The sequence below is a fragment of the Brachyistius frenatus genome, unplaced genomic scaffold (assembly GCF_029030835.1).
Source record: "Brachyistius frenatus isolate BFR_SWC_R1_liver_20210118 unplaced genomic scaffold, ASM2903083v1 Contig_20, whole genome shotgun sequence".
Taxonomy (NCBI): domain Eukaryota; kingdom Metazoa; phylum Chordata; class Actinopteri; family Embiotocidae; genus Brachyistius; species Brachyistius frenatus.
In genome coordinates this window covers 3,289,972-3,301,659 of record NW_027210619.1, presented here as the reverse complement: position 1 = coordinate 3,301,659, position 11,688 = coordinate 3,289,972, and the positions used below count along the sequence as shown (strand labels likewise).

Genomic DNA, 11,688 nt, shown 5'->3' with positions numbered 1-11,688 from the left:
TTTCATATCAATGAATTATTGAAATAATTTATAGTTAAAGTCACCTTGAAACTTTGAACCTTATGAAGAATGGATCACACAGCACAACAAAAAGCCTTTACAGATTTAATTTCCAAGCAATGGTGCCATAATCACCCATTTATGAAAAGAAAACATTTAACACTGATTTGTTTTTCCGGTTAACAGTGTGCTAACTAATAAGACACCAGTAAACATAAAAAAAAAAAAATCATGCATTTACATTTCATACAGTGAGATCTATACAATTCACATTTTCACTCTTTGCCAGTGAAGAAAGAAGATCATTTTTACAAGCAGAAACAATAATAACTAATAATACTAATAACAGAATGCATATTAAATGATCATGTTTAAATGGATAACTCTGCAGCAACCCAGAGGATGAACAGAAACACCAGTACATGAAGTATAAAGGAAATTAATGAATTATTAAATGCAAAATAAAAGACCCTGTAGCTTTCACTGAAAATCTAAAACACTTCTAGACTAACTAGAAGAGTTGCCGAGACCAATCGTCCACTTTTCTAAGATGTGAAAATCTGCAACCATTGTGTATATGTATGACTCAATGCCCATGTATTTACAATTGTGGCAATGTTATAATTGTTCCGGTACCGGTTCCACCCTATGGAATCAATGTCCCTGAGTACTCCATAGTGGTGCACTGGCCATCGGATATATCTCAGTGGGTTATCAAAAAATTCACTGTTTTTCTTTCCCAGGACTCTTCTGGTGCTTGTTATATTAAGTTTGAAAAAAATGCATGTGTATCCCAGAAGATTACTGATACCTGTGACTGTGGATTGAAATATGGATTCACCGTATTCCTAGAACCGCCCATTTTTTGTTGCTATTAAACTTTGCTATCTACTGGATTGCAAAATATTTGGGATTTAGTAGGCCAAACGCTGTAATTGTCATGATAAAACACGACCGATATTTTGTTTTCTTTTCTGTGTGGTGAGCAAATAGGTTTTTTTTCCTGCTTTCAAATCCGACCCATATTTACCTAAATTAGAGCCCCTGGTTAGGTTTAAGATAATGGGTTTGGTTAAAATTTTGACGTGACCCGCATTGCGTTTCAGAGTTACTATTTCCTTGAGGTTATGCAACATCTGTTGTCATGGCAAAAGTAAACACAGTTTTAAAAAACTGTCCTCCCTTGTGATTGGAAATGGGATGCAAATGTACACTAGATTGCTGCATTATCAAACCATCCATCCAACCCACTATAGGCATAATCCGAATTGAGTCTATTACAGTACCAGATTAATAAAATGCTTGCATAAAAGGCCTTTGGGGTCATTTGGAGGAGGACTTGTCTTGAACAGAAATAACCACTGCATCACAGATGTAAAAACTGCTGTTTAAGATTAATGTCTATAATCATTTTCTTGTGTGTAATCCGGGAACAAAAATCTGCTTTCTTTGGAGTCCCTTGACAACATAAAAATGTTCCAGTTGTTACTCCCAATAAGCCCAGACTCAGGGCCACTGCACAGAAACCACAAGCATAATCTGAATCAAATCACTCGTCTGCGGTACCAGATTGTTTATACAACCGCAACAGGTTGCTTCATTTCAAAACATAGCTTTGGGTTGCAATAAGATGCTTGCACAAAAGACCTATAGGGTCATTCTGTCTTGAACAGAAATAACCACTGCATTCCTCATATTTATACCTCTTTCAAAACCAAACTGCACTCTATAATTATTGTGTTTCTTTAAGATCAATGTATATAATCATTAACAATTTCTTGTGTGTGATCCGGGAACAAAAATGTGCTTTCATTGGAGTGCCTTGACAAATAAAAATGTTCCAGTTGCGACTCCCAATAAGCCCAGACTCAGGCCCACTCCACAGAAAACATCGAGTCCAAGACTTTGATGACTGAACTCAGGTTCTGTGGAAGAACAGAAGAAAAAAAACAATAAATAGTAACAAATATGTATTTTTACAACACGTCATAAAATAGTTTTTATATTTAAAGATAAACTCAAGTCACCCCATATTCTTGTTTGAGGGCTCTCCAGTGCTGAGTGCTCCACAGTGCAGCTGTAAATGTCCCCCTCGCTCGGGGTGAACGTCAGGGTTGAGAAGTGGTGGAAGGTTTGATCATTGTTGGGATAATATCGGCTGAGGGATACCCCCTCCGACACAGGATGGTTATTTTTGGTCCAGCTGACTTTGATGGAAGGTGGGTAGAAATGATTCACCAAGCAGATGAGGCTGTTTTCAACTCCCAGCTCAACTTCTTCTGCTGGGTAGATCATGCTGTCAGGAGAGTCTTTGGTGGGTTAAAACACAATTACAAACGATCAGGAATTTATTGTATCAATCCCGTCACAATAAAGATCAATGTTGATGTTAGCACAACATTAAATAAATATCTTTTACCTTTCTCTTCTGGTGGATTACTTGTCTCCAATTTGCAGTATTGCAGAATGGGTGGACATGCTCTTTTGGCTTTTAAACCATTGTTATACACGTTCAAATTTTTAAATACTTTACTTGGGTCAAACACGAGAAACACGGGAAGAGTGTATTCGATTGAATGTCTTTCGAAATCTATGTACAACATCTCGTTACCGTCATATTCATACAGTACCTGAGCTGTGCTGTTTTCAAAGCAGCCTATATAATAGGTGACTTCATGGGCAACTGAAAAAAACAATAAAATACAAATACAAATATTTATAAATGAATTGATGTGGCTCTGTTACAATAAAAAGCTCTGCTCTTCATACTGTCTACTAAACGATTGGATTTTTAATTATCATGCATTTATATAAGTTCCAGAAACTTTAAAAAGTCTCCTGTGGAAGGTTAAGTTTTGATCTGAACAAAGGAGTAAATTTAAAACTTACTTTGTGAGAAAGCACAGAAGCTGTTGACCATCAGGATTATGACAGCAAAGCACTTCGTGTGTGAGCTGTGGATCGCCATGTTGGGAGACTTGCACTACAAAGTGTAGACAAAGCAAATGGTGATCTCACACTCGATCAAAAACGTCCTTTGCTCCTTTGGTGAATCATTGCAAAGCTCTGTAATCGTGACTTATCAGAAGTACTGGGCTGCTGTAGAACCACAACTTCCTTGTTGTGTGAGCGTTGATGGTAACACAGCAGTCTAACCTATTTTGCAGAGGGTGCTTTAAATCTGGACGTAGTTACATAAATAAAGCTTTTGAGCCCACATCATTCAGAAATATTGATTATGAGTAAGGATGGCACATATGAGGTTGTTTCATGACAATCAACATGGCATATCCTTTATTCTGAACCCAAAACAAGTCCATGTCTCGACACTTTCCAACTTCCTTATCCTGTTATTGGCACTCATCCCAAAGCTATTTGTTCTTACTGAAAATATAAATCTGTTTCACATGTATAGTTTTATTAAAGAAAGGGATTCTCAGTCTACAAAAAAGCATCACAAAGAAGCTTAATAATAATAATAATAATAATAATAATAATAATAATAATAACAACAATAAACTTTATTTGTATAACACCTTTTATACAAGAAATGCAGCTCAAAATGCTAAAGACTAACCTCTAGAAATGAAAAGTAAGTCAAAATTTCTTCTTGCAAACTTTCCTGACAAGAAAAAAAAATCCTACAAGCCTTTTGTTTCCTCCAATAAAAACTGTTTTGGTTTAGCAATTTTACACCTTTCCTTCTTGTAGTTTGTGGAAAACATACCTGATACAAACTCTCTTACATTAAATTAAATCACAGTTGTTTCTATTTGGTGTAATGAAAATATAGCTCACAATGACGGTTTCTGTCCACTTTATTCCACGCACTACCGTTGTTTTAAAATTGGAAGTAGCTTAAGTCCCAAAAACAGAACTGATTTGTTTCATAACTTGTGTGCAGTGACCTGTGCTGCTGCAACAGGGTTCATGGTTCCCTGTGGAGTTTCCTTGTTCACAAAAATAGTTGTGATTATTTTCAGTGTTACTTGACAAATTGCATGACGGTATTTCCATCCTCAGAAATATTTGCAATGGAAATTTTAAAACCTACGTATTTTACGTCCATGTTTTCTAGCTTCTTCTCTGCTTGCTGTATTTCTTGGCATGTTACACGATAGATCATACAAAAATAGCAGGCCTGAATAACAGGCTAACCTATAAGGCTTGTTGTTTCAAAGAAGCAGTGTGCAGTGGCTTCTAGTTGTGCAGTTGCAGATTGCAACCAACTGAACACACCTCACCTCACCTCACCTCACCCTCCCCTTAAAAGCTTATGAGAATGTACATTGGCCACGAAACTGAAAACACAAAAGACCCTCTCTTGAGCCAATGTTTGGTTTTTCTGCTCTGGATTACTGGAGAAACTCAGTGGTGCAACATGGAACTTACTTAACTTTAATTTTGTTTTTAATAACTTTGAGATTTGAGCTGTCAGTTGGACAAAATACATTTTGCTGTATTGTAAGGTCTCACTTTGGGATCTGGGTAATTGTGATGGCAATTTTCAGATATCTACAAACTAAGAAAATCTGTTAACCACAGAACGGAACAGTAGAATAATCCATAATGGAAATAATAATTATTTATACAAAATACTTAAAACTTACCTCAGCCAGCAGATTTTTTTCGATGGTCACAGCGGCCATTTTTCTGCATGGATTACTTTTACTTCTAATACTTTGTGAACGTTTACTTTAGTAACATTTTCAATGCAGATCTTTGATTTGTAAAAGAGTACATTTACAGTGTGAATATATTTCCTCATAAACTTTGATCATGTCTGTGTATGCTGTAATTTAGAAAATATGCAGTTTTATTTACTTCTAGGTCCCTCTTCAACACAAAGTTGTAACCCAGTTAATCTCTCATCTCTCACCTTCTTTCATTGTATTCGTAACCAGTAAGTAAGACATAGACTAGACTAACATATAGTAAATGTAATTTGCAGGCTTTGCAATTTGAAGCATTATCAGAGTTTCAGATGTGTCAGCACAATCACCAGATTTTGGAAGGTGATCAAAGATTTGTGTGAGTTGGAATTTGCACGACTCTTCATTCTTTTTCTGTTGTTCAAAAAAAACCTTTTCTTTTGTTGAGTTCATCGGCAACTTCCTTTCCTTTATCCGTGTAGCCGATATACTTTCCCAACGTGCTGTTGTATTGGCCTAGAAGCACCTTGTTGAAGTAGATTTGCTCCAGATAAACGTAATCATGGGGAGAAGTGAACTGGCAACAAATCAAACTATAAACATAGAGAGCACCTGTAACATGAAACAAACAAGTGTTTGGTGATATACAAAATATTCTTGTTCATTACTTATTCACTCACACACAAAAGATGTTAGAATTTTAAAAAGTCAATACTTTTTGTCTTCAAACTGTAAGGATAGGCAGTAGCACTACTGTCTATGTTTTACTTTGACTGCAGCACAAACAACAACAGCTTTTTGTTTTAATAGTACTTACTTGCTCTTGAAAAAAGCAGGGACAGACACGACAGAGACAGGAACTTGTAAATATGCATGGTTGACAAACTAGAAAGGGCAAACTGAAATGGGAACCAAAACAATGTCGCACTGGAAACAGGAAGAAGACTGCTCAATAGTTTTATGAACAGGTATGTCATGTTGGTGTGGTTCCCTGTGTGGAGTATTTGTTTTCACATTTTAAGGTGGATAATGGCAGACAGTGAGGAAAACCTTTTTCAAACATAGACAAAGTTGTTACAAGTTTCAATTTTCAATGCTATGCTGAGAATTTTCCCTGTGTCATCGTTCATTAGGCTACTAATAATTTTTCCAATTTCATATCAAGTCAATGATGATTAATTTAATTATTCTATTTTATTGTATATACTGTGCATTTTTATATTTAATATATTTTACTCTGTTTTATTGCTTTCCTGTACTTATAATGCTGCTGTAGCGCAAAAATTTCCCCTTGTGGGATTAATAAAGTAACTATCTATCTAAGTCATGATTTAAATCATTTATTACTGACATGTAAAGCATTTTAAGTAAACTTGAAGGAAAGTTCAAATCACTTTGAATATCATGTAGAATGAATCACACATCACAACAAACGTTTTCCAAGCAATGGTGCTATAATCATGCTAATTTATTAAAAAGCAACATTATCTAGTAATGTTAATTGCTCTTTTTGTACAGACCACACACACACGTCCACACATATGCCTGATGTGTTGGATTTATGGACTGTAAGCAATCGTGCCTGTTTACCTGATGCCTCCCACTTCCATAAAGTTCTGTTAAAGAAATTCCAAGTCTCCGTGTCCTGACCCGACACTCCATATTGGTTAAGTATCCTGAGCCAGCTAAAAAGTTCACCACACTGGTCAGCAGTGTGCTAACTAACAAGACACCAATAAGCATAATATATCATGCATTTACATTTTACTTATTGAGATCTATAGAATACATATTTTTATTTAATTTCACATGTAAGAAGATAATTTATAAAAGTAGAAACAGCACAGTACTAACAACAGAAGGCATGTTACATGATAATGTTTGAATAAACAACTCTGCAACAGCCTACAGGATAAACAGAAACACCAGTACATGAAGTATAAAGGAAATGAATGAAATATTAAATGCAAAATAAAAGACGCAGTAGTTTTCACCGTGTAAAATTAAAACACTTCTAAACTAACTAGAATGGAGAGCTGCCAAGACCTATTATCCACTTTTCTATAACACATGCAAATCTGCTACCACTATGTATATGTATGTGATGTAGACGGCTCTTTGTATCTTTGAAGGTAAATATAGTCTGGCATATGCAATGCCTTATCAACGCATGTCCTCCTGTAATTTTCATTATAAAACACTACTGATGTTTTGCTTTCTTTTCTGTGATGAGGAAATATTTTTTTCCTGCTTTTAAATACAACCCATGAGTAGTTACCTAAATTAGTGCCCCTGGTTAGGTTTAAGATAATGGGTTGAGTTCAAATTTGGATTTGTCCCATGTTGTTCTTTAAAATTGCTATTTCCTTGAAGTTGCAACCTGTGTCTTCATGGCAACTGTTCTGACTCATGGTTGGAAATGAGGTGTGAAAAACACAAGCATAATCTGAAGTAAATCACTCGTCTGCAGTACCAGATTGTTTATACAACCACAACAGGTTGCTTCATTTCAAAACATAGCTTTGGGTTGCAATAAGATGCTTGCACAAAAGACCTATAGGGTCATTATATGACCTTTATTTAACCAGGTAGAATCAATTGAGAACCAATTCTCATTTACAATGATGACCTGTCATTTGATTTGAACAGAAATAACCACTGCATTCCTCATATTTATACCTCTTTCAAAACCAAACTGCACTCCATAATTATTGTGTTTCTTTAAGATCAATGTATATAATCATTAACAATTTCTTGTGTGTGATCCGGGAACAAAAATGTGCTTTCATTGGAGTGCCTTGACAAATAAAAATGTTCCAGTTGCGACTCCCAATAAGCCCAGACTCAGGCCCACTCCACAGAAAACATCGAGTCCAAGACTTTGATGACTGAACTCAGGTTCTGTGGAAGAACAGAAGAAAAAAAACAATAAATAGTAACAAATGTGTATTTTTACAACACGTCATAAAATAGTTTTTATATTTAAAGATAAACTCAAGTCACCCCATATTCTTGTTTGAGGGCTCTCCAGTGCTGAGTGCTCCACAGTGCAGCTGTAAATGTCCCCCTCGCTCGGGGTGAACGTCAGGGTTGAGAAGTGGTGGAAGGTTTGATCATTGTTGGGATAATATCGGCTGAGGGATACCCCCTCCGACACAGGATGGTTATTTTTGGTCCAGCTGACTTTGATGGAAGGTGGGTAGAAATTATTCACCAAGCAGATGAGGCTGTTTTCAACTCCCAGCTCAACTTCTTCTGCTGGGTAGATCATGCTGTCAGGAGGGTCTTTGGTGGGTTAAAACACAATTACAAACGGTCAGGAATTTATTGTATCGATCCCATCACAATAAAGATCAATGTTGATGTTAGCACAACATTAAGTAAATATCTTTTACCTTTCTCTTCTGGTGGATTACTTGTCTCCAATTTGCAGTATTGCAGAATGGGTGGACATGCTCTTTTGGCTTTTAAACCATTGTTATACACGTTCAAATTTTTAAATACTTTACTTGGGTCAAACACGAGAAAGACGGGAAGAGTGTATTCGATTGAATGTCTTTCGAAATCTATGTACAACATCTCGTCACCATCAAATTCATACAGTACCTGAGCTGTGCTGTTTTCAAAGCAGCCTATATAATAGGTGACTTCATGGGCAACTGAAAAGAACAAGAAAATACGAATATGAATATTTATAAATGAATTGATGTGGCTCTGTTACAATAAAAAAAAGCTCTGCTCTTCATACTGTCTACTAAACGATTGGATTTTTAATTATCATGCATTTATATAAGTTCCAGAAACTTTAAAAAGTCTCCTGTGGAAGGTTAAGTTTTGATCTGAACAAAGGAGTATTTTTAAAACTTACTTTGTGAGAAAGCACAGAAGCTGTTGACCATCAGGATTATGACAGCAGAGCACTTCGTGTGTGAGCTGTGGATCGCCATGTTGGGAGACTTGCACTACAAAGTTTAGACAAAGCAAATGGTGATCTCACACTCGATCAAAAACGTCCTTTGGAGGTTTTTCTTCCTGATAGAAGGGAAGAAAAGCTTCGCATTGGTCAATGCAAAGTTCTGTAATTGTGATTTATCAGAAGTACCAGGCTGCTCACAACTTCCTTGTTGTGTCAGTGTTGATGGTAACACAGCAGTCTAACCTGTTTTACAGAGGATGCTTTAAATCCGGAAGTAGTTACATAAATAAAGCTTCGGTGCCCACATCATTCAGAAATGTTGATTATGAGTAAGGATGGCACAATTCAGGCCGCTGTATAATAATAAATACTGAATATATTTTATTGTGAACCAAAAACACTTTCCAACTCACTCAACACACTCAACCCAAAGCTTTTTGTTCCTGCGAAAAACATAAATCTGCAATGTGTTACATATGAATAGGTTTATTAAAGAAAGGAGCATTATGGTTTTCATTCATGCAGAAAGAAGCTAGAGACAGAGAGTATGTACCACTTCAGATATAGAAACAAAAAATAGGTCCAAAGTTTATTTGGCAAACTACAAGAAAAGAATATTTCCTCAAATAGAAAAATATTTCTGGTGTACAATTTTTTTTATACCTTTTCTTCTTGTAGTTTGTTGAAAACATACCTGATCCAAACTTATGTGTCTCTTACATTAAATTAAATCAGACTTTTCTGTTTGATTTGACAAAAAAAAAGAAGAAGCTTGCAGATGAAAGGTTATATGCACTTTATTCCTTGTTTACCAAAAATAATATGGAAGTAGATGAAGTCCTAAAAGTAGAACTGACTTATTTTGAAAATTGTGTGCAGTGACCTCAGCTGCTGCCACAGGATTCATGGTCCACTGTGGAGTTTTGTTGTTAACATAAAAGTGATGATTATATTCAGTTTCACTCAACAAAATGCTCATCACAACATTTCCATCTTCAGAAATCATTTGCAAAGGAGATTTTCAAACCTACATTGTTTACATCTATGTTTTCTAGCTTCTCTGCCTTTGCTGGCACATTGCTGTGTTTCTTGGCGTGCTGCACTATACCAGTAGAATCATCTCATACCATTGTTAAGTGTGTATTTGAATGACAGGGGAGCCATCTTGAAATGCAATATCCACTTCTACTGATACAGCCATGCATAATGCTTGAGTGTGAACCAGCTCTGGAGAAAAAGTGGCCCAAGCAACAAATTCCTCACGACTATGACTTCAACTGCAACTTAAAATCTGCTCTATTAGTTTTTCAAGTTCAGTGAAATTAGCTCAGTTAGATTTACATTATAACAACTCTTGCAAAGGATTTAGACAATTCTTTCACGTTTAGTTCCATCAACTCAGCTTTAAAGCAGCACCGCTAAATTGAACCAGTTTACAATGTTACAGTGAACTTGTCGACAATATTAAAGTTTCCCTCTACTCAGCAATATGTTACTTCCTCTCTTTCATGTTCAACTTTCATTCTGCAGTGACATGTGTTCAGAGTTTGACACAAGAAGACTGTTTTCAGTTTATGAACTTTGGCTCAATAGGGAACTTACACTGTTATATGTGAAGCCTGCACTGCGCAAACACAGGATACTTTTTGAGGTGGGAGACATCTTATGTCCAGTAGTTCAACTTTTTATTCATATATTCTGTGTTTTTAAACGACAGAGGCATAGACATCATTTAAAAAAAATTGTAAACAGGTAATTGAACTTGCATTTAATTGAGAAAAAAACATATCAAACACAAATGACAAAAGCACAATTGTATATATCCTTAAACATGCTCTGCATGGGATCTGTAAGCAAACACCATATGTGACAATTAAATGTAAATCTGTTTTGCAAAAGAGCAGTGTTTTAGTTTAGGGAATAATATCATTAACAAGGTCAAAGATGTAACCTATCTGTGGTTCAGTCACTGCAGCAAAATAATTTTGTGACCTCAAATCTCTTGAGTGTTTTGTTAATGATTTTCGTGTACTTGTGAAATTCCATTTACACAGCCTAAATGGCCAGAGCCCAACACGATCAAAGAATAGTGTATGTGGGCTGTTCTTTCAGTATTTAGATTAGATAGATTAGATTAGATTTAGATTTGATTAATCCCACAGTGGGGAACTTTTGTTTCATACGTGCATGTAATTAATTCCACCTTTTCTCTCAAATTCACAATTGTTAGTCAGGCTTATATATATATATTATTTTTTTTAATAAACTGACTTCTGCACAAGACGTTTATTACTACAAACTGCATTCATATATTTTTGGCCACTTTTGGGCAATAGAACAAGCTATACACACAATATCTGAGATCCATTTTATGAAGTCCTGGCCGTTGTTAGCATCTGTGGTTTGTAACCAAGTACATTAAACTCAAGTAAGTACAAATTTGACCTTTTTTGCCTTGCAGCATTATACTTCCACTTCACTACAACTCAAAAGCAAATATTTTACTTTTACTCCTTTATATTTGTCTTACTTTTAAGAGTACAGTTTTTCATACCCGGCTGGAAAATGTATTTTGTTTGTGAGCTTGTAGACTTTTTAGAGATACGTGGTTCTTATAGAACAGAAATGATAACAAACACATTATAATCTAATGAAATAGTCTGCATTACTGTAGATTCAACTAACCAACAGTAAAGTATTCAAAAAAGCACAACCTCAAATAAATACAGCACTAAAGTGCACATTCATTAAAAAGTAATATTAATCCATAAACATCATTCATAATATTAAAACACTGGCAGAGAGCATTTACACTTTCACTTTTAGGTACTTTAAAAGTAGACAATAAATTTCACAATTCCGACGGCTTTTTTAATAACTGCAGCTACTTTTACTTTTAATAAGTGAGTTCATTTAGTATTAAAAAAAAAAAAAAAAAAAAAAACACTTGAAACTTAAGCACAGTAAATATCGGGAGAGCCAAGCCTACTTTATAACTTCTATAAAGTCATTTTTAAAAGAGTGACTTTCACCAAAGTGATTTTCTGGTCAGATATCTGTACTTTTACTCAAGTGGGGCTTTCAGCTACTTTATACACCAAGCAGCTGCTTATTTGCACA

The 11,688-nt window shown here is 35.4% G+C and overlaps 2 protein-coding genes across 3 annotated transcripts; both read right to left on the bottom strand.

The window, feature by feature from the left end:
• Positions 1 to 91: 91 nt before the first annotated feature.
• LOC138619490 (H-2 class II histocompatibility antigen, A-U alpha chain-like) lies at positions 92 to 3,811 on the bottom strand. Of its 2 annotated transcripts, XM_069696010.1 has the most exons (5): positions 3,728 to 3,811; positions 2,890 to 2,983; positions 2,420 to 2,683; positions 2,028 to 2,309; positions 92 to 1,925 (listed from the first exon to the last, which is right to left on the bottom strand). In XM_069696010.1, exons 2-5 carry the CDS (start codon positions 2,966 to 2,968, stop codon positions 1,810 to 1,812), a joined length of 741 nt encoding a protein of 246 aa, XP_069552111.1. In that variant the 5' UTR covers positions 2,969 to 2,983; positions 3,728 to 3,811; the 3' UTR covers positions 92 to 1,809. The 2 variants fall into 2 exon arrangements, with proteins under 2 accessions (XP_069552111.1, XP_069552110.1); XM_069696009.1 differs by lacking the exon at positions 3,728 to 3,811 and having other exon boundaries at positions 2,890 to 3,435.
• Positions 3,812 to 7,299: 3,488 nt separating this feature from the next.
• On the bottom strand, positions 7,300 to 8,675 carry LOC138619489 (H-2 class II histocompatibility antigen, A-U alpha chain-like). Its single transcript, XM_069696007.1, has 4 exons — positions 8,521 to 8,675; positions 8,048 to 8,311; positions 7,656 to 7,937; positions 7,300 to 7,553 (listed from the first exon to the last, which is right to left on the bottom strand). The coding sequence occupies exons 1-4, from the start codon at positions 8,597 to 8,599 to the stop codon at positions 7,438 to 7,440; spliced, it is 741 nt and encodes a 246-aa protein (XP_069552108.1). The 5' UTR covers positions 8,600 to 8,675; the 3' UTR covers positions 7,300 to 7,437.
• Between the last annotated feature and the right edge of the window lie 3,013 nt (positions 8,676 to 11,688).

What these genes read in the sequence shown, in the direction of transcription:
- LOC138619489 (XM_069696007.1), bottom strand. Translation starts at nt 8,599, where the DNA reads ATGGCGATCCACAGCTCACACACGAAGTGCTCTGCTGTCATAATCCTG. An exon ending in CTTCTGTGCTTTCTCACAAA is followed by an intron (nt 8,312 to 8,520) that starts GTAAGTTTTAAA and finishes TGTTCTTTTCAG; the next exon opens with TTGCCCATGAAGTCACCTAT. An exon ending in CCCTCAAACAAGAATATGGG is followed by an intron (nt 7,554 to 7,655) that starts GTGACTTGAGTT and finishes GTTCTTCCACAG; the next exon opens with AACCTGAGTTCAGTCATCAA.
- LOC138619490 (XM_069696010.1), bottom strand. Translation starts at nt 2,968, where the DNA reads ATGGCGATCCACAGCTCACACACGAAGTGCTTTGCTGTCATAATCCTG. An exon ending in CTTCTGTGCTTTCTCACAAA is followed by an intron (nt 2,684 to 2,889) that starts GTAAGTTTTAAA and finishes TGTTTTTTTCAG; the next exon opens with TTGCCCATGAAGTCACCTAT. An exon ending in CCCTCAAACAAGAATATGGG is followed by an intron (nt 1,926 to 2,027) that starts GTGACTTGAGTT and finishes GTTCTTCCACAG; the next exon opens with AACCTGAGTTCAGTCATCAA.